The sequence below is a fragment of the Notolepis coatsorum genome (genome assembly GCF_963971535.1).
Source record: "Notolepis coatsorum genome assembly, chromosome: 18".
Lineage (NCBI taxonomy): Eukaryota > Metazoa > Chordata > Actinopteri > Aulopiformes > Paralepididae > Notolepis > Notolepis coatsorum.
The window spans coordinates 70,826,804-70,849,200 of record NC_140182.1 but is presented as its reverse complement, the minus strand read 5'-3'; the positions used below and the strand labels follow the sequence as shown (position 1 = coordinate 70,849,200).

Sequence of the window (22,397 nt, the reverse complement as noted above, 5' to 3'; positions counted from 1 at the left end):
TGATTATTATAGTTCAATATTCAATATTTGATCACCTGCAGGGAGAGGCTGAAGACTGAACACTGTACACTGCTGGACTTTCCAAACAACTCCTCTGGAATCACTATAGCAGCAGAGCAGCGGAAAGGCAGAACTGCTGGCTAGTAGCTACACCTATCTGCATGTGAAATGTACCTTTGATCCCTGTCGTTATCCGCACCTCTGAGCTGGGCTGGCTTTCACCTGCCCCATTTACTGCTGCAATCTGAACACACACACACACACACACACACACACACACACACACACACACACACACACACACACACACACACACACACACACACACACACACACACACACACACACACACACACACACACACACACACACACACACACACACACACACACACACACACACACACACACACACACACACACACACACACACACACACACACACAATCATGAAGAATAGATATAGAATAAAGATAAAGGGAGAGAGAGGGGGATGGATATAAGTAGGGTTCATTCATTCATTATTAGTTGATCATTAGAGTTATTGGTCATGTAACTTGCGTCAGGCTTTACTTAATATAAACCATACAGTGAATTTGAATCATAAAGATTAATATATCATCTTCAAGAGGTGGGTGAGTCTAGGGTAGGGTTTACCCTCCACTACATCAATATAAAGAAAATATAAATAAAACGACTAACCTTCATACTGTCTTTTACTATTAAGGAATGTCCCTTGCCTATATTACTACCTACTATGCTAATATGTCTTTACTACTATGCACTCAAGACTGTAGCACTCAAGTTCAACACTGTTTGACAAACAATTTTACTGACCCTCAGCTGCCAGAGTTGTACCCTTCCTTTCCTGCTGACTTGTTGTACAGAACCTGTACGTCGCTTTGGATAAAAGCGTCAGCTAAATGGCTCAATGTAAATGTAACAACCTTGAACCCTGACCTTTATGCTGTAGTTGTGTCCTCCCTTCAGCCCCTCGATGACAGCGGTCAGGGTCCTGTTGTTGTTCTGGGTGATCTTGAGGCGGTCGATGGTGGTCACCTTGCCCTGCCAGTAGATGTAGACCCGGTAGCCACTGATGTTCCCGTTGGGCTCCTCTGGAGGGACGAAGGTCAGGAACACGCGGTTCACCTCCACCTGCCCAAGGGTCAAGTTCTTAGGTGGGTCCTTAGGGACTGGAGGGAGGGGGGGGAGAGAGAGAGAGAGAGAGAGAGAGAGAGAGAGAGAGAGAGAGAGAGAGAGAGAGAGAGAGAGAGAGAGAGAGAGAGAGAGAGAAGAGAGAGAGAGAGGGAGAGAGAGGTCACATGTCTGTATGGTGACATGTACTGGTAATACTACTACTAATAATAATAATAATATTGATTGATATATTTATTGATAAAGAAACTTTTCTAAAAAAAAAAAAAAAAAAAAACTAGATAACTAGATAAATAAATAAAGTTTATTACACAACGCACATTTTAGACTCATTCAAGATTCAAAATGGTCATGCAATAAAAAGCAGATCATGAACCAAAGCAGATGATGAAAAAGCCCCAGAAGAGCCATTATCCCGGCGCTGTGCTGTGGGTGTGCTGTGTGTGTTGGAAATCATTCCTTTTTGACGGGATTGGGCAACGTGAAGCTGCATATGCGCGGCTGTCACGCAGCGCTCTGCGTGGCGTGTGACGGACGACAGATCCTGGCGTGACGGCTGACAGCTGTTTCAAATTGATGTTGAGATGAGCTCAATTTTGTTTCTCACACTCTTCCTCACAGCACGGAAAAGATTATGTCTCTGCTGACAGACGGATCCCTGTACCTTTCAACTAAAATTCTCTTTAAATATCATAACGTTGCCAAAAGGATTAACACATTCGGGGCCATCGGGATTAGACAGGGCCCACTCTATACGGCCAGCATATCATAACAACCTTTCATTGTGCGTGAGGCTGTTTGTAGAGCTAAATCTATACTTTATATTATTGCTATCTGTCCATTCTCATTGTCAATTGACACTATAAACCGTCCCTTCAATATGCCTTAAATAAATAATTTTTTCATCAATACATTCCCATTTTATAGCGTCTTGAATATGAATGTTATAGCAGAATGTTCTGGGGTATTTCCTGGAACGCAAGATATAGACAGGCTAGAGTTAAAACTCAAAATGCATATTGTCTGTATCATGGTCCACCATGAATGCATGAAAGGGGGGGGGGGGGGCAGGGGACATCGTTTCTGATTATTGATTACCAATAACGGCATTAGCCTCAGTAGCCTCATTCGCTGACCGGGTGGATGGCTATCAAAGCAAGGCCCGACCAGGCTGAAATTGACGTCAAATCGCTCTTACCTGTGGCCGGTTGGACTGCAAAAAGGATTTCCCAGTTATCGATCGTCATCTGGTATATCCATATGTCCACTGGCTGATGCTATATTCCTTTACTGCATACTGAATTCAGCGTCCCAAAAACTATTCCAGGCGATCGGCTACACGCATAGCTTTAGGCTAACAGAAAAGTCCATTCAAGGATCTGGCCCGTAATGCACTTTTCCGAATTCCAAGAGTAGGGTAAATCTGCAGTGCCGCTCGGTGACATTGAGTAGGATATTACAATGGAATAAAAGCCAAAACAACCTTGCCAGGTATATATACGTGGTTGGCCCTTTAAGCATGGCGCCAAAACACGTATATATATGTGGTTGGCCCCGAATGTGTTAAGCTAGCAGGTCATTGTTGTGAATGTTTGACTGTAAAATAATTCCATCACAATGAAAACAGAAAGGTTGTAATCTCATAACATTAGTAGGATTTCTCTTCGACTAGTAATCTACAGTTTTATACTATTAACCCTTCACTACCACACTACAGATGGTTAACCTTTCACTACCACACTACAGACGGTTAACCTTTCACTACCACACTACAAAGAGTTAACGCTTTCACTACCACACTACAAAGAGTTAACACTTTCACTACCACACTACAAAGAGTTAACACTTTCACTACCACACTACAGAAGGTTAACATTTCCCTACCACACTACAGAAGGTTAACGCTTTCATTACCAGTAGTGTGGTAGACGAAAACGTTAACTCTTTGTAGTGTGGTAGTGAAAAGGTTAACCCTTTGTAGTGTGGCAGTGAAAGGGTTAAGGACCACGGCGCTCAAGCAATACTTTATAGTTGACCATGCTCTGTCATCTTGCAGCTTTGTAGCCCGTGGTCTGAACGCACCATTAGACCCAGACAGGCCGCTCCTCCCTTACCTTCCTCCAGAGTCCTGATGAGGGTGGGATCACTGGCCTGTCCGTCACGGGCAGCATCCTCCAGGGGGCCGGTGAAGGCGGTGACGGTCACAGAGTAGAGGGTGAAGGCCGTCAGATTGCTCACCACCACAACCTGAAGCTCCCCTGGGGCTCGGACCACGGAGTAGTTCATACCGCCACCTTCCAGCTGAGAAAACATACAAGTGGAAAGACGTTTCAATAATGTTCTTATGTGAATGTGACTCAAAAGATTCTTTACATGAATATGGCCACTTTCCTGCAGATGTTATATATACGACTTATATCAGGGCTGTCCTCTACTTCCACTAATAGTCGAAGGACTTAGGATCGACAATGAGTTGATTTAATCGACAAATCTGTTATATTGTTATATTTACATGTGTTTGATACACCTTTTAAAATAGTCATCTGCTCCCTATAATACCAGAGCTGCTCACCATATCTCGCTAGATGTTCCCCGTTAACACATCCTTTGGTCAATCCTCCTTCCAATTTGCTGCTCCCAGCAGTTGGAACGAGATGCGAAAGACTTTGAAAATGGACAAATTGATCCCCCTCACTACCCTTTAACCTGTTCCACCCGTGGAATATTTTCTGAAGATCCGCCTAAAATATATACCTAGGTAAATGGAATATTGCTCCACTTCTACAAGGACCATTTGCATATTCTTGGTATCTAGGGACATCTATGGACCTCAGGGAATGTATTCACAGTGTCAGAAATATTGTGTCTATTACTAGGCTTGCTTAAATTGTGATGAAACAAAGGAGAATATGAATTATGATTTTTCTTTGCATCTTTGACAGTGAATAACACCATGCTAATAATGACTAAACATTAAAAACTGCCACTGATCTTGTTCAGTACCTTCTTGAGATCATGTGTACAGAAAATCTAACATTAACAACATTAAGGGATAGTGCAATTATCTTTTACACCCCCCTGTTTATATTAATGTTATTTATGCCTTACTCCTGTTTTTATATTTAATACTGTTTAGGACTGTGTTTTTATATTTTTACTAGCACCTAGGGCTGCATTTTAAATTTCGTTGTAACAACTGTAACAATGACAATAAAGATCTATTCTATTCTATTCTATATATACATATATTATCTTTCAAATGCCATTTGGATTTAGTATCACCAGGCGTGCATAAGAACAGATAATGAAATCTACTGTACTTTTTTATTTTCCCCACAGTGCAAACGTTTTGAAACTAATTTCAGATCTAATTGTTCCTACATGTTAACAATAGGGAAGATAAACTTACCTTTTGTGGCTTATTATCCCGAATATGAACAGTTATTGAAATAATTCATACAGAACTCTGTAACAGTTCCAGGGAGGACAATGTCAACTTTGGTCACAAGGTGAACAGTGGTTCTCTACCTCCCTTCAGTGGTCTCATACCACCCTCTAGTGGACACCAGCAGACCAGGGAGGACAATGTGAACTATGCTCACAAGGTGAACAGTGGTTCTCTACCTCTCTTTAGTGGTCTCATACCACGCTCTAGTGGACACCAGCAGACCAGGGAGGACAATGTGAACTATGGTCACAAGGTGAACAGTGGTTCTCTACCTCCCTTCAGTGGTCTCATACCACCCTCTGGTGCAGGCCTTCACATTAACCATGTTGACAAATGTAATTAATATAATTAATGGTATGATGGTGAATTATATGAATATGTACTGTTGGACTGTGGTAATTCCATGTACGAATAAATAAATGATGATTTCATGGTGTGTGCTGTTGTTGACTTTCCCTCCCCTTGTGTGATGTTGTTCCCCTGTCTGGTTGTGTTTTGGTAATAATGCTTTTGTGTCCTTTTGGTTGATTTTCTGTTTTAGACTGGCTTGCCAGCTGTTGTCAATTTGTAATTAGTCTGATATTTAAGTGTGGGTTTGTCCTCACCTCGTTGTGGCGTCATACCTCCAGCTTCCCCCCTGTTCCTCTCCACGTCGTTGTTGCACAGTGTTTTCGTACTAAGTAAGTATTAGTGTTTTCATGTTTCCTGTTTATTTTTTCCGTGTTCTCAAGTTCGCTGTTTATTAGTGCCAGCTTGACTGTGCCGTTTATGTTTTCCGTGTTCTCAAGTTCGCTGTTTATTAGTGCCAGCACGGCTGCACCGTTTATGTTCTGTTGAACTAAGTAAAGTCCTTATCTAATAATAATAAATTCAATTTGTACCGCACTTTATATTTGTGAAAATCTCAAAGTGCTACAGGAGATAAAGATAAAAAGTTAAATGAATAAAAACAAATAAAATGAATAAAACAACCAATGAAATGGAAGAACATAAAAATTATAATAATTATAAAAAAATTATAATAATAATAATAAAAATGAATAGAAGTCAAATTAAAAGTAAAAGAATAATTCAGGCAAATGCCTTGTTAAAAAAAAGTTTTTAGGCCCCTTTTAAAAACCTCAACAGACTTATCTACACGAATCCTGCCGTCTCTGCCTACCTCATTATCTTCCTGCAAATTGGGTTCTACTCTCCTTCCCTCACTACCCCACCATTCCTAACAGAATGACGCCACAACGAGGTGAGGACAAACCCACACTTAAATATCAGACTAATTACAAATTGACAACAGCTGGCAAGCCAGTCTAAAACAGAAAATCAACCACAAGGACACAAAAACATTATTACCAAAACACAACCAGACAGGGGAACAACATCACACAAGGGGAGGGAAAGTCAACAACAGCACACACCATGAAATCACATTAATCATACCATTAATTATATTAATTACATTTGTCAACATGGTTAATGTGAAGGCCTGCACCATCTGCTGGTGTCCACTAGAGGGTGGTATGAGACCACTGAAGAGAGGTAGAGAACCACTGTTCACCTTGTGACCAAAGTTCACATTGTCCTCCCTGGTCTGCTGGTGTCCACTAGAGGGTGGTATGAGACCACTGAAGGGAGGTAGAGAACCACTGTTCACCTTGTGACCAAAGTTCACATTGTCCTCCCTGGAAACGTTACAGAACTCTGAATCTTGAACCCCATAAAATCTTCCAGGAAGTGTAGTTTTAAAAACGTTCAACGCAGAACGATATCTGTGGAACTCTGCTACAAAATGGCTGCAAAAAGACTACAATTCCCATGGTTAAAAATTTCCAAAATGGTCGCCCTCTCGGAATAGACTTCACCAAATCGAAAAGTTAAATCTATCTAATGACACTTTTAACCTATTGCTAAACTAACGTATTGATGATAATATACATTCTACATGCTGTTGTGACATGTTAGTGATGTTAATACTTGAATATGTTTGAAATTAAAATCGCAACTTTTATACAACACTGAAAAATATTGATTTATGACCAGATGTCATTTCGGGACCGGTACCGGAAGAGGTTAAGGACTCTATCGCAGAGTTGTTTACACAAACCTGCAACTCACCCAGCCTTTTTATTTGGTTGTTTGTTTGATGTGTTTTAATTATTTCCCTTACCCCTGTGGTATATATTACACCCCTGTGATGTATGTATCATCTCTGTCTCTTTTCATATTTTTTCCCCCCATTCCCTGTTACCCTTCAAGAGGCCCCTTTGTCCTCTCACCAGGCAGGCCATTGTAAATAAGAATTTGTTTTTAATTGACCTGCCTGGTTAAATTAAGAATAAAAAGAAATATGTATTTAATTTCGATCAAGACCAAATCAACCAATTCTTCAACTAAGAGAGTGTAGCCCTAACTTATATCATATATGCCTGTATGTTTTCCATGACTTACACCAACTGTTTCATTTATGCTCCTGACACATACCTTAGAGAAATTCATCTTTCAAACCCAGGTTTGTGATGCATGCCTTTAAATAAGATTCAAGAATCCTGCTGGATTTAAACGCTTTCTACATGGGATGAAACACATCACTTAACTCAGTGTTTCTCAAAGTGGGGGGCCTGACAGGGGGGGCCTTGAGATTTATATATATATATATTTTTTTTTGGATTACAGAAAATTATCACTAAAGTGCTATCTGTTGCAGCTGCACTGTTCTCCATGAAAATACCATTTCTCAAAATCTGAAAATCATTATTTAATAAAACACAGAAAAGGATCACCAAGTTACTCTGGATAAAAAAAAACCTTTACAGACAACATTGAGACAAAGCTTCCCGACACATCTCCATCCAAACTCTTGGAAGAACTATTTGAAATCTCATCTGATACCACCTGGAGAGCTAGTTTCAGAGTGTGGTGCTGAGTACCAAGTATCTCATGATGCAGCAGTTAAGGTGTTGATACCATTCAGCACCACATATCAGTGTGAAGCTGGCTTTTCATCCATGACAGCTCTGAAAACAAAATATAGGGCCAAGTTGAGCCTTGAGGATGACATGCGTGTTGCCTTGTCAAAGACTGACAGCAATAAAGACTGTTTGCTTATTTCCTATGTGTGGGCTTTTGCTCTGACGGTGCGCAGGCCATGGCAGGGAAAAGGAGGGGGCTACAGGCGCTCATCAAGGGGGTCTCGCTCATTGCAGCCACTAATGCTGTGATGACTCACATAATTTACTTACATTATCTCTTTTTTTGCACAAATTGCAAAGTTCTTTCACAAGTTTTTTCACACGTTTTTCACAAAGTTTTCTATCTATCTATTTTTTTAAGCAGTGTCCTTGAATTGTATTGCAATGTTACAAGATGTCTGTATTTTTGAAAAAGCAGTCTTGAGTGTCCATTGAATTGTATTGCAATGTTACAAGATGTCTCTATTTAAAAAAAAAGCACAGTCTTTGAGTGTGTATTGGACTGTATTGTTATGTTGTTGCACAATTGTACAGTTGTAAAGTGGTTGCACAATTTGAAAGGTCACGATATTGGTGTTATTTCAATAAATTTAAACATGGCCCATTTCATGACTATTTTGTTGGGGCGGGGGGGGGGGGGGGGCCCAAAATATTTTGGTCCGCCAAAGGGGGGCCTGACAGAAAAGGTTTGAGAAGCACTGACTTAATTCATTGACCGCCACGTTGGGAATGGGATATGCTATGTGCTGCCAACGCATTAAACCTATGGAGTCGCTCACCTTGTTTGCAGGGCTATAACTATTTAAATATTATAGCTATATATGCAATACTATGGCCCATTTGGCATCGAGTATCTCTCGTTCAAGATGTGAAAAAGGAATATTTTTTCCATCCATACATTCCCGCTTTATACCATGGTGAATATAAGTATGGATTTAGAGCGGTTTAGGGTAATTCCTGGAAGGCCAGTAATAGGCCGCGACGCATATTATACTTAATCCATTGGCATTTCGTCTCTATACACGCTACAATAAAAAATTCAAATGCATATGATCGGTATATTATGTTCCATCATGCATGCATGAAAAGGGGGGGGGGGGTCGTTTCTGATTAATTGATTGTCAATAACGGCATTCGTTAGTACAACAGCATATGCTGATCAGGGAGATGGCTATGAAAAAAATGCACAACCAAGCTGAAATTGACGTTAAATTGCTCAAAAAGAATATTCCAATTATTTGATTGCCATCTGCTAGATCGTATGTCTATTTGGCCCACGCCATAACCCCCCACAGCATAATGAATCTGGCATCCCGAAAGCGATTCAATGCGATCGGGTATACCCCTCGGTCCACGTTACTCAAAAACTCCGCCCGGAGGAATTTCAATGTTACACAGAGTCATACACAGAGTCAGAAAGGAAGTGCAACATCGGCCGCATACCACCAGGCGGCGGTATTGGACCTTTGCGATCTCAGACACATTGCATATGGTACCACAATCATCCTGGGTGATTTATGAATGGAAATAGCGAATAAAAGAAATAACGATCCAATAACGTATATATACGTGGTTGCCGTTATTCGATTGACAGACAAACACATATATATGCGTGAACGGCGCTGAATGAGTTAACGATATAATTGCGTGTATATGAAGCGTGAGCATTAGCAATTGCAGTCATTTACGCTGTAACAACCACTCTAACCGGTCCTGGTGACATGACTGTGATCGTGTCACAGTCTCTAGTCTAGTGTTCATCCCTGCTCCACCGGTGTGTGTGTGTGTGTGTGTGTGTGTGTGTGTGTGTGTCTGTATGTATGTGTGTTACAACATTACAATGTAACCAAGCATATTTCAGCTTCAACAGTCATGTGAAACTGGTGCTTAAGCCACATGTTATCAGTCCATGTCCCCCACACAGATTATTAAATCCAATTAGTCATTAATCACTAGCACATTGCAATCAGAAATAGAGTCTTTAAAGATTGTGGGTTCATTTGTACACTTGTCACTATGACACTTCACTGTGTGTGCGTGTGTGTGTGTGTGTGTGTGTGTGTGTGTGTGTGTGTGTGTGTGTGTGTGTGTGTGTGTGTGTGTGTGCGTGTGTGTGTGTGTGTGTGTGTGTGTTACTCACAGCAGCGACCAGCACCAGGTAAGAGGTGGGTCCAGACAGGATGGCGGGAGCCTCCCATTGGATATGGAAGCTTGTGGAGGTGGGGAGCACCTTTATGGATTGGGGAGGGGCATCTGGGTCTGAGGGTAGAGACAGGTACTGTATAACTATAAACACATCTGTGTCTTTCATGATCTCATCATCAGATGGTATATTTTAGTCAAACTATTTGACCATCCATAAAGAGATGGAAAATAAGCATTTAAAAAAAAAAAAAAACGTCTGTAAACAACATACATTACAAACATTACAATGTAACCAAGCATATTTCAGCTTCAACAGTCATGTGAAACTGGTGCTTAAGCCACATGTTATCAGTCCATGTCCCCCACACAGATTATTAAATCCAATTAGTCATTAATCACTAGCACATTGCAATCAGAAATAGAGTCTTTAAAGATTGTGGGTTCATTTGTACACTTGTCACTATGACACTTCACTGTGTGTGTGTGTGTGTGTGTGTGTGTGTGTGTGTGTGTGTGTGTGTACGTGAGTGAGAGAGAGAGAGATACATAGTCTCTGTGTGTGCGTGTGCGTGTGTGTGTGTGTATGTGTGTATATTCTTACTTCCAGCCAGTGTGTGTGTATAACCCAGGGTGTGTTCTCCCCCTCTTCACTATGACTGTGTGTGTGTGAGAGAGAGATAGAGAGAGACAGAGACATAGTCTGTGTGTGTGTGTGTGTGTGTGTGCGTGTGTGTGTGTGTGTGTGTGTATTCTTACTCCCGGCCAGCGTCTGTGTATAGACCCAGGGAGTGTACTCCCCCTCCCCAGCGTTGGTCAGAGCTGCCAGTCTGAAGCGATAGTGTCTGTACTTGAACAGGGACTGGAGCGTGACACTGCGGTTTCCCCCGGTGCCGTCCGACCCGTTCACCACCACCACCACCTCGGAGTCCACGCAGCCCGGGCCCACCCCCCCTGCGGCGAAGGGCGCGTCCGCTGCGCAGGAAGAGGACAGCCGCTGCACCGTGATGCGGTACTCTGTGAGCAGGCCCGACGCGGAGAGCGGAGGAGCCCAGTGGAGCGTGACGTTAGTGGCCGAGGCCTGAGACACAGTCAGCGAGCGGGGAGCACTGGGGACTGAGGAGGGGAGAGAGAGGGGATAACAACCAGAGTGAGGACTCCCCCCGAGGTGAAGAGGTGGTGACAGGATCAACAAGCTGCTTCGTAGAGAATAATAATAATAATAATAATAATAATAATAATAATAATAATAATAATAATAATAATAATAATAATAATAATAATAATAATAATAATAATAATAATAATAATACACTTTATTTGTATAGCACATTTCATACAAAAAGTGAAGTGCTTCATAGGAGTGATATAGACACAAAATACACAGGCATAATGAGCATAGAATTAAAACCTCCCGGAAAATGTTTAATATCTGGAATAAATTGATTCAAATATTTAAAAAATATTGTAATATATTTCTTATTGATTATGATAGATTTCAAAATCTATAAAAGACTATTAGCAGGTTTCTGACTAAATAAAAGCAATGCATAAAGTGCAGACACAGAATGAGTATAGAAATAGACAGAATAAGAGCAGTGCAATAAAATAGACATACATTTTTATAAAATAGTGAGTAAAATACATATAGTATATAAAATATACTGCAGTGCAGTGCAATAAAATAGTTCTCATCTACAGTACAACAATCACAGTCTGGATGCAATGAGTCCAAGCCGTAGAGTGTATTAAAAGGCTAAGGTGAAGAGGTACGTTTTTTGCTTACTTTTGAAAATATTTAGTGATCTAGCCTCCCTAATAGGCTTTGGTGCGTAATTAGCACCCCGGTTTTCTTTTGGCTGTGGTTGGAGAAGCTTACTGGATCCTCACACTTAATACCTTAATACCAACTTGTGGTCTGAATGAAGTAATGAATTTGTCTTGTTTCTTGTGATTATGTTTATTTATTGTATTTATTTATGTGCTAATAGGACATGGCTGTTCTAAAATGATGCCCTGGACATGTGCCACCAATGAGAGACTGTTACCTAAATGGGGGAGGGATTTAAACTTGTTTTTTTAACTCTTTGGGTGCCACGCCCTTTCCCCATCTGTACTCAATGGCCAGCATTATTGACCATTTTAGGGATGTTTGCAGACCCATCGTGTGTTCTGTATTATAGCCATGGAGACAATAGTATGGCTCATTTGACAGGCATTGTTCACAGTCCATCACTGACTAATCAGTTAATTTCTACATACTGTAGTTTTTGCGCTGTTACACGCTAAACATCGCCCCTTTCCAAAATAATCCAGTATTTTTTCATAGATAGCGAGATATGACGCTTTATATGCAATATGCCCAAATCGTTCTGGTTGATCGCCTGAAACCCCAAATACTTCAAAATCAAAGGTATATACCATGTACATGTGTCTTCACGAAATCATCAAGGGGGGGGGGGGGTCATTTTAACTAGAAACTGCGAGTTTGTCAAGCATGTTTTATGTCCGGTAAAACACGACACTGTGATCGTTACAGAAGCATGTTTTACGTTAAAAAAATACTAGCAGGATATATATTTTTTTGAGGTAGATATACTACCTCAGTCAGAAAGTACTCTAAAATGAATAAATCCCAGTCGTCCCATGGCGATCGCAATTACTTGTGTATATTGGGCATGTCTACCATACGAGAAAGAATAGCTCTGAGGCACCAAATCTTCCACCGATTGCTATGTTGTGATCCACTACTAGGCGGAAAGAGCCGGAGGTAAACTCAGTACTGGCCCAGGCTGGAAAACAACTGATATCCCCAGTTCAAAAGGTAGGTGATACTGCCACCTGGTGAGATTCGATCGTCATTGCAATTCCAACATAGGCAGATGAGCCAGAGAGACATAGAGAGCTCCGGGCGAGTGTTTAGAACAGGGAACAAAGGGAAAATATCAAAGGATCTAAAAACGAGATATTACGTTTTTGGCACCCAACGTTTGGTGGCGAAACACGAAATATTACGTTTTTGGCACCCAAAGAGTTAAGCAGTCAGCCATGTCTTTTGTTGACTCTGATAAGATTGCTAAATTGACCATGTGCAGAATTCATCTCTTGAGTGAGTACTCATTTCCGTGTGACATCTATATCATTCTCCAAGCCAATCGCAGAACAGGAGACAACGATGTAATGATGATGGAATCATCTGTATAGTAAATTGTGCCTATGCGGGTATCTATGTCCATGGTTCACACTCCTACATATCTACTTCCATGGTTCATGCTCCTATATACTGTATCTACTTCCATGGTTCACTCTCCTATATACTATATCTACTTCCATGGTTCACACTCCTACATATCTACTTCCATGGTTCACACTCCTACATATCTACTTCCATGGTTCATGCTCCATACTGTATCTACTTCCATGGTTCACACTACTACACATCTACTTCCATGGTTCATGCTCCTATATACTGTATCTACTTCCATGGTTCATGCTCCTATACTGTATCTACTTCCATGGTTTATGCTCCTATATACTGTATCTACTTCCATGATTTATGCTCCTATATACTGTAACTACTTCCATGGTTTATGCTCCTATACTGTAACTACTTCCATGGTTTATGCTCCTACATACTGTAACTACTTACATGGTTTATGCTCATACATACTGTAACTACTTCCATGATTTATGCTACTACATACTGTAACTACTTCCATGGTTTATGCTCATACATACTGTATCTACTTCCATGGTAATAATAATAATACATATATATTTATATAGCGCTTTTCCGAATGCTCAAAGACACTTTACAAAACAAACAATACAATATTAGTAGAGAGAAAATAAAACAAATAATATAAAAAGGTGAGAAAGGAAAGAGTTCATGGGTTGAAAGCAAGGGTAAAAAGGTAGGTTTTTTTTAAATGATGAGAGAGTGTTTGCATGATGGATATGGTTGGGAAGGGCGTTCCAGAGGGTGGGGGCAGCTGCAGCGAAGGCCCTGTTGCCCCAGGTCCGGAGCTTAGTTCTGATGGGTTGGAGGGGGTTAGCATCTGCGGACCTGAGGCAGCGGGTAGGCGGTGGAGAAGGAGGTCAGAGAGATAGGAGGGGGCCAGGTGAGTAGAATGAGTAGAATTTTGAACTGAATCCTGTACATGATGGGGAGCCAGTGGAGATCGTGGATGATGGGGGTGATTTGGTCGGAGCGGCGGGTGGAGGTGAACATGCGAGCAGCAGAGTTTTGGATGTATTGCATTTATTTTTTATTATCCACTTTTCTCTCTCTGTTTTTCTGTGTTTTTATCGCCGGATTCGATACCAGTGCCTCTCGCGTTGGTGACGAGTGCTTAGTCCGCTGCGCCACCCATGTCCGCTGCCGCCTCGATGTATTGCAGTTTATTGAGGATTTTGGTGGATGCGCCATACAGAATGCTGTTGCAGTAGTCCAGTCGGGATGTGATAAGAGCGTGGGTCAGTGTTTCTGCAGCAGAGAAGGATAGTGAGGGGCGTAGATGGGCAATGTTCCTGAGGTGGAAGAAGGCAGTTTTAGTGATCTGGGTGACATGCAGGAGGAAGGAAAGGTTGGGGTCAAGAGTGATACCTAGGTTGCGGACGTGGGTGGAGGGGGTGACAATGGAGCCATCAATGTTGACTGAATAATCCTGGGTGGGGCGGGTCAGGGAATTTGGGCCAATAATGATTAGTTCAGATTTGTCACAGTTGAGTTTCAGAACGTTTTTTTGCATCCAGATTTTTATGTCAGAAAGGCAGGTGATGAGGGTGGAGTGGGTGGCGGCAGTGATGGTCTTGGTGGAGAGGTAGAGCTGTGTGTCATCAGCATAACAGTGGAATCGGAGGCCATGTTTGCGGAGGATCTGTCCAAGTGGTAAGATGTAGAGGATAAACAGTAGGGGACCAAGTACTGAACCCCGGGGGACACCGTGGGGGACTGAATGGGGGATTTAGGGTTGTTTGTGTAGATGAATTGGTGCCTGTCAGAGATATATGATTTGATTCAGGATAGGGCAGTCCCAGTGATCCCAATGGTGGTCTGAAGGCAAGATATGAGGATGGAGTGGGTGATGGTGTCGAAGGCGGCGCTGAGGTCAAGGTGGATGAGGATGGAGAGGGAACCAGAGTCAGCAGATAGCAGAATGCCATTGGTGACCTTTAATAGAGTGGATTCTGTGCTGTGTTTGGTGCAAAAGCCGGATTGGAAGGGTTCATAGAGGTTATTGGATTCAAGGTGGGCGTGCGTTATTGAGGGCTTCTTTGTAGTGCTGTTGATGGAGTTTGTAGGCATTTTTATGGACAGTGAGACCGGTTTTGTTTACAAGCTTGAGCTGATGGCCCTTGGATTTGAGTTGATGGAGATGGTCGGTGTATCCGGGGGAAGAGTGGGTGAAGGTGACAGATTTGTTTTTTATGGGAGCAAGTTGGTTGAGACAGGAGGTGAGAGTGTGGTTTTCGGTGTTGACCAGTTCAGTGGGGCAGACATTCTGGATGAGGGCGGGGTCAGGGAGGGCCAATAGGGAGGAAAGGGAGGGGGGTGGATGGATTTAAGGTTATGGAGCACTTATGTTTCACAAGGGGGTGGGGATGAGAATGTCCAGGGTGATGACGAGATGGTCAGAGATGGTGAGGTCATACAGTAGCTGGTGAGATTGTTGATGGAGAGGCCGGAGGTGCAGATCAGATGCAGAGTGTGTCCTTTTTGTTTGGTGGGAAAATCTACATGTTGGGTGATGTTCAGGAGTTCAGTAGCAGGTTTGGAGTCAGCCAAGTCAATGTGTATATTGAAGTCACAGAGTAATAGAATGGATGGGGAGATGGCACAGAGTTGTGTGAGGAACTCCGACAGTTCAGAGGGAAAGGCAAGGTTTGGGGGGGGCGATAAATTACTGCAGTAACCAGGGGTTTAAGACCAGACAGTTTAAAAACAAGGTGTTCAAATGAGGAGAGGGCCGGGATGGTTATTGCAGTTGTTTTGATGTGTTGGCGATGAATTGTGGCAATACCACCACCAAGTTGAGTTTGAATGGGCTGTAATGCTTTTGCCAGGGGGCGGAGGTTTAAAGCATTCACGTGTGGGTTGAACTGATGACGTGTCGTGTTGTTGTGGTGACGGAATGAGGAAGTGCGGGAGCTGTTGCCGGACCACAGAGATGGGATGTTGTTTGGAGCGGTGGTTATGAATAAACTTGCGACGGGAGCCTCTATGGATATAAGGGTGGCGACGAAGAAGTCCAGAGTTTTTTATGATATGATGAATTCCATAGGCGGATGCGTTTGGTGGTTTAGATGGAATCGATCTGATTCTTTATCAATTCCCTTATCGATCCCTGATAAATTTATAATTTAAATAAATAAATTGGAAATGCAACAGAACTAAGCTGGTTAGAATAACAACATGCAACTTGACATTTCTGATTGTCATTTATTGTTGAGCCCCCATGTCAGAAAAATACAAAAACTGTAAAAACATTTTTTAACTATACACTTAAATAAAATAATGTATTTGAGATTTATTTATTTAAAAAAATATTTTACACTCCAAAAGTACCATACATCAGCATAAAATAGCCTAAAAATAATCCAACTTTTCAGTTATTCTCAATGACGTAGTCATGCAAAAACTGAAAGAATGAGGCAGTTTGACATCAGGCACATTATTTTGACAGTGACCGGTTAGAGCTAGGAGAGATTTTGGTACAGCAAGAGGGGAGGCATTTAAACATGCTTCTCATTTATTTCGTAAAAAAAAAGTTTACCGAACTGACTGAAAAATATAGGCAACATTTGTCAAAGTATTAACTTAGTGCAAACAAACTAAATAATTAAACCTTTTTATTTTTGTGGCCACATTATAGACAAAGGCCATCAACATAAAGTATGCATATTGGTAATTGGTATGTTGGTAAACATGGTAATTCTCTGTGACATTAACATTCATGTTGACACCCCCTCCTGCCCTCTCCTCAGCCAGTGACTCAGTAGGCTACTACAACAAAGCCCTGAGTGGCCTCCTGGATGTTCACGCCCCCGTGAAATCTAAGATGGTCACGTTCTCACGCTCTGCCCCCTGGTTCACCAGCGAGCTGAGGGAGATGAAGGTGGCTGGCCGTGTCCTCCTCCAAAGCCCTTAAGGACGCTCGGTCACGGTTCTACTCCAACATCATCAACAATAGCCCCGGCAATTCTAAACAGCTTTTTTCCACCATACACCACCTCCTCAAACCCCAAACCTAGGCACACAGAGAGACCACTGAGAAGCGGTGTAATGACTTCATGTAATTTTTCACAGCCAAAGTTGAGGGCATCCGCTCCCTCCTCCCCGGCTCCTCTTTTTCACCTGCTCCACCTGATGTCCTACAGCCTGAAGTCTCCCAGCTCCTCCGCTGTTTCAGTGACACCACGCAGCGTGAGGTCGAGGTCATTATCGGGAGGATGAAGCCATCCACGTGTGACCTGGATCCCCTCCCCACAGCCCTGGTGAAAGCCAACATCTGCACTATTGGTCCCCTAATGACCAGCACCATCAACCTCTGCTTGCAGGCTGGCCATGTTCCGCCTGCTCTCAAAACTGCCATCATTACCCCCCTCCTGAAGAAACCCACCCTGGACCCAGAGGCCCTCGTCAGCTACCGGCCCATCTCCAACCTCCCGTCCTCTACAAGGTGCTGGAGAAGGTAGTTGCGGAACCTCAGAGTAGGGCTGGGCGATAAAACGATAACGATAACTATCGCGATAAATTATTTCCTCGAAATAAACATGAAACGTGGTCGCAAAGTTTCGATATATCGATTTTCCAAGCTTGGATATGAGCACACGCACTAACAACCAATCAGTGAAGGAGATGGCCGACAGCGGAAGGAGACATAGAGAGGTAGGACTCAAGTAGTAAACAAGGCTGGCTAGGATAATTAGCTTGCACGGCGCTATTTTATAGTTTACGTGCCGAGTGGGTGTGTGGCGTGAATTCTGAGGCCACCTTATAGTAGTGTGGGGTATACGGTGGACGTCGTTGCAATGTATTGGGGCGGAATAGAGTATTTAGGGTGATATTTAGTACATTGTCATGGGATACACCGCTTGGAAACAAGGCTGGCTAGGATAATTAGCTTGCACGGCGCTATTTTATAGTTTACGTGCCGAGTGGGTGTGTGGCATGAATTCTGAGGCCACGGTTATAGTAGTGTGGGGTATATGGTGGACGTCGTTGCAATGTATTGGGGCGGAACAGAGTATTTTAGGGTGATATTTAGTACATTGTCATGGGATACACCACTTGGAAACAAGGCTGGCTAGGATAATTAGCTTGCACGGCGCTATTTTATAGTTTACGTGCCGAGTGGGTGTGTAGCATGAATTCTGAGGCCACGGTTAGAGTAGTGTGGGGTATGCGGTGGACGTCGTTGCAATGTATTGGGGCGGAACGGAGTATTTTAGGGTCATATTTAGTACATTGTCATGGGATACAGCGCTTGCTCTGGCTAACTGCTAATGTGCGCGGTACTGATGACGACATCAACTCGAGACATTCGCAGCAGCAAAACAAGTCTATTAATAGCCCGTCCATCGGCGCCGGGCATAAGAAGTTAATTAAACTTGACAGAGATTATATCGACGATAATTATCGATATCGAGTTATATGAAAATAATTTTATAATTTTATCGCGATAACGTTTTTGGCCATATCGCCCAGCCCTACCTCAGAGACAACAACATCTTCGAGAAGTTCCAGTCTGGGTTCCGCTCTGCGCACAGCACAGAGACAGCCCTGGTCAGGGTCACCAACCAACTTCTGATGGCGGCGGATGCTGGAACCCCATCCATTCTGGTCCTTCTCGACCTATCGGCAGCCTTCGACAAGGTGGATCATGCTATCCTCCTGGACTGTCTCCATTCCAACGTCGGACTCCGCGACCTAGCCCTTGGCTTGTTCCAGTCCCTCTTGGCTGGTCGGACTGAGTGTTTCTCCCTTGGAGGCGCAACATCCTCTAACCACCCCGTCACCTGCAGTGTCCCCCAGGGATCCGTCCTTGGCCCCCTGCTGTTCACCCTATACATGCTCCCCCTCTGCCGCATCATCAGCCGGCACGGTGTGTCGTTCCACTGTTATGCTGACGACACCCAGCTGTACATCCGAATTACACCATCATCACCTTCATCACCCCCCACACTGACCGCTTGCCTGGAGGAGACTAAGGCGTGGATGAACCACAGGTTTCTCCAGGTCAACAGCTCCAAAACAGAAGCCATGCTGGTCGGTACCCCACACCAGGTCCGGTCATCCACCATCACCACCATCTCCTTCTCCGGCCAGGACATTCCCCTCTCCACCCTTGTCACCAACTTGGGCGTGAAAATGGACCCCCACCTCACATACGAGACTCACATTAAACACCTCTGCAAGACCTCTTTCTTTCACCTCAGAAACATCACTAAACTCCGTTCCTCACTCACTCTGGCAGATTCTGAGAAACTCGTCCACGCCTTCGTATCCTCCAGGCTGGACTATTGCAATACACTCCTCATTGGGATCCCTAGTAAAAGCATTAAAAAACTGCAAACCATCCAGAATAGCGCTGCTAGGATCCTGATGAGGGTGCGCAAATATGACCACATCACCCCCACCCTCAGATCACTTCACTGGCTCCCTGTGGTACACAGGATCGAGTACAAGGTCTCCCTCCTCACTCACCAGTGCGTACACGGTGGTGCCCCTGCCTACCTCAAAGAACTCCTCACCCCCCAGTCCTCTTCTCATGCTTCCTCCACTCCGGCACTGCCTACCTCCTCAAAGCCCCCAGGACTAAGCTGCACACCATGGGGTGGTCGAGCCTTCTGCTCTGCCGCACCCAGACTGTGGAATGCTCTCCCCCACCACAAGCTGTTAAAAACCACACTTTTAAACGTGGACTCAAGACCTACCTTTTTAGAAAGGCCTTTTATTCGTTTTTATGTATTATCATATGCTGTTCTGCTATGTGTTCTTCTTTTTTATATATCTATTTTTATTTTATTCTTTTTAACTATGTAGCACTCTGAGATTCTCAGGAAGGTAGGGTGCGTTACAAATGAAATGTATTATTATTATTATATGTTCAACCAGCACTAGACTTTCTTATCAAAAAAAAAAAGTCACTGTGTTATTTAAAATAAATAAATCATGTGTGTTAAATATATATTAACTTTTTAATTGCATGAAACATTATGAAGTATTCTCTTATGCCGCTTTTTACCTAATCGACTCGACTCGCTTTAGCTTTTTGAGCGTCTTGGTAGCCGTATTTGAAGTGACACAAGGAAGTAAATAGTCAACACTACAGTAACACGGCGTTGGAACCTGGAGAAGCCCTGATGATATAATATAAACGAACAGCCAATAAATGTGAAGTTATCTTTGAACCTCTGTTGTCAAGCCTCGTCAATATACCCCCCCCTTCCCCCTAATGGAACTGGTGTCGTGGAATCACTTCGCTGTGAGCGTTTCGGGATCATCCCTATGTTCCCCGGGTCCTATGTTCCCCGGGTTCTATGTTCCCCGCTTTGATTGATTAATAGATTGAACATTTTATAAATTTTTTTTATTTTATTAATTATTAATGTCCGCCTTGTTTCGAACGGTTAAGCTTAGGCCCTCTTTCGAACTGGTTAAGGTTAGAGTTTGGAATCAGGGCTGGTGGTCTAACATTTTCAATCAATCAATCAATCAAAGCGGGGAACATAGAACCCGGGGAACATAGGACCCGGGGAACATAGACATGCTCCCAGCGTTTCCACGGTTAGCTCGCGGCTAACGTAACGTTAGCCTAGCTCGTGGCTAACGTTAGGTAGCTTAGCTTTTTTTGTGTTTTATTTTTTTATTATTTTTTAAACAAACATATAAACAAACATGACAACACACGATAAGATATACAAGCATTATTAACAGTGCACATCCAATGAAATCACCATATAGTTAAATGTCTTATACAGGATATACCCCCAATACCTGCTATCTAATACCCTACACACATATGCTCTAGCTCGTACCCCCCCCTCCCGGACCCCCCATTGGATAATCCATCCATTATCCCTCGCTCCTAACCAGACACTACCATTATATGCTAGCTTTTATTTTCTCCACCACTTCTAACCACATTGTCATTTTGGATTCATTGAGACCCAAAATTCTAGCTGTAGATATTTCTTGATAAATCACATCGAGATATGTAATAATCCAGACCTTTCGGCAAATTTTTTCCGGTTGGAACCATCGTGATGCTATCAGCTTTTTAGCCACTGTGATACCCGATAAAACCAATCTCTTTAGCTGTGGATTTACTGCATACTCAAAAACATCATTCAGCAGTAGTACAGAGGGGTGTACAGGTATATTCAGAGTTAAGAGATTTGATAATTGCTGGGTCACCTCTTTCCAGAATATTTTAACTGGTGGGCAGTCCCAGTACATGTGCATACATGTCCCCTCGTCCCCATTTGTACATAAGGAGCATTTGGAGTCTTGTTTAAGACCCATTTTTTTCAGTCTTATAGGAGTCAAGTATGTCCTGTGAATATAGTTAAGATTTATTTGTTGATGGTCCGGGTTCCTTGATGTAAATCGAACATTTGCCCAGGCTTCTTGCCAATCAAAATCGCTTTCCAGGTCTGGTATATCCCTCCTCCAGACGGAGTCTAGGTGGAGGGTTTCATATGAGGACGTTAGTAATTGATGATAAAAATCTGAAACAAAACCTCTCGATGTCTCTCTTTCATAGAAGAATTTGTGGTATCTGTGGTGTTCAATTGGTATCTTTAATGGAACACTGTGAGACTTCAAACATAACAATAACTGTGTGTAAAAAAAATTTGTGGACTCGGTGAGATAATTTTTTTTGCGTATTTCTTCATAGCTACAGAAACCCTGTTTGTTAAAAACATCACCTAATGCGTGTATGCCTTGCTTTTCCCATATAGGGAATCTTATAGGTCGTTTTCCAATCAAGAGTGCATTGTTATTGAATAAGGGAGTATGATTGTGCCATTTATGTGGATTAGAATGTTTTTTTTGTGTTTCACGCCATATCCGGATCGCATGAGTAATTATGGGGCCAAATTTCCGTTCGCATTGCTTAATTGATAATTTAGTGTATGCTATGTCCTTCAGTCTATGTGGGGCTACTATATTTTCTTCTAATTTTCTCCAGGATACTAATGCTTGGGGATCAAACCATGTTGTCAATGGTCTTAAAGTGTACGCCTTAAAATAGTGGAAAAAATCTGGAAATGCCATACCACCGTCTGCTTTGTTTCTCTGTGCGGTGGATCTTTTTATACGTGGTGGTTTGTTATTCCAAATAAATTTGTATGTGGAGGAGTGTAATTTTTTCCAGTAACCCTCTGGAGGGGGTAACGGTAGCATTGAGCTGAAGAAGTTGATTCTAGGTAGTACGTCCATCTTAACTATTGATATCCGTGCCTGTACTGAGTTTTTAAGTTTTGACCACCTATCAAGGTCGTCTTTGATTTTGTTTTGGATTTTTATGTAATTGTGCTTCACCGTTTGTCTTATGGTGGGGAATATTTCCACTCCCAAGCATCTAAAGTGTTTTACCATAGGTATCTCTACTGGGAGGGTTATATTTTTTTTTTGCAGGGGCGTTAAGTGGAAGGAAAGCCGACTTCGGCCAATTT

At 42.6% G+C, this 22,397-nt stretch overlaps 1 protein-coding gene across 1 annotated transcript in view; it reads right to left on the bottom strand.

The window, feature by feature from the left end:
• Positions 1–22,397, bottom strand: part of ptprq (protein tyrosine phosphatase receptor type Q) — a gene marked incomplete at both ends in the record, with an annotated part of 179,162 nt that overhangs the window by 41,803 nt on the left and 114,962 nt on the right. The window contains 5 exon segments of the mRNA XM_084335232.1: positions 175–244; positions 960–1,192; positions 3,269–3,455; positions 9,709–9,827; positions 10,470–10,826. Of these exon segments, the coding sequence (XP_084191358.1) occupies positions 175–244; positions 960–1,192; positions 3,269–3,455; positions 9,709–9,827; positions 10,470–10,826 (966 nt within the window).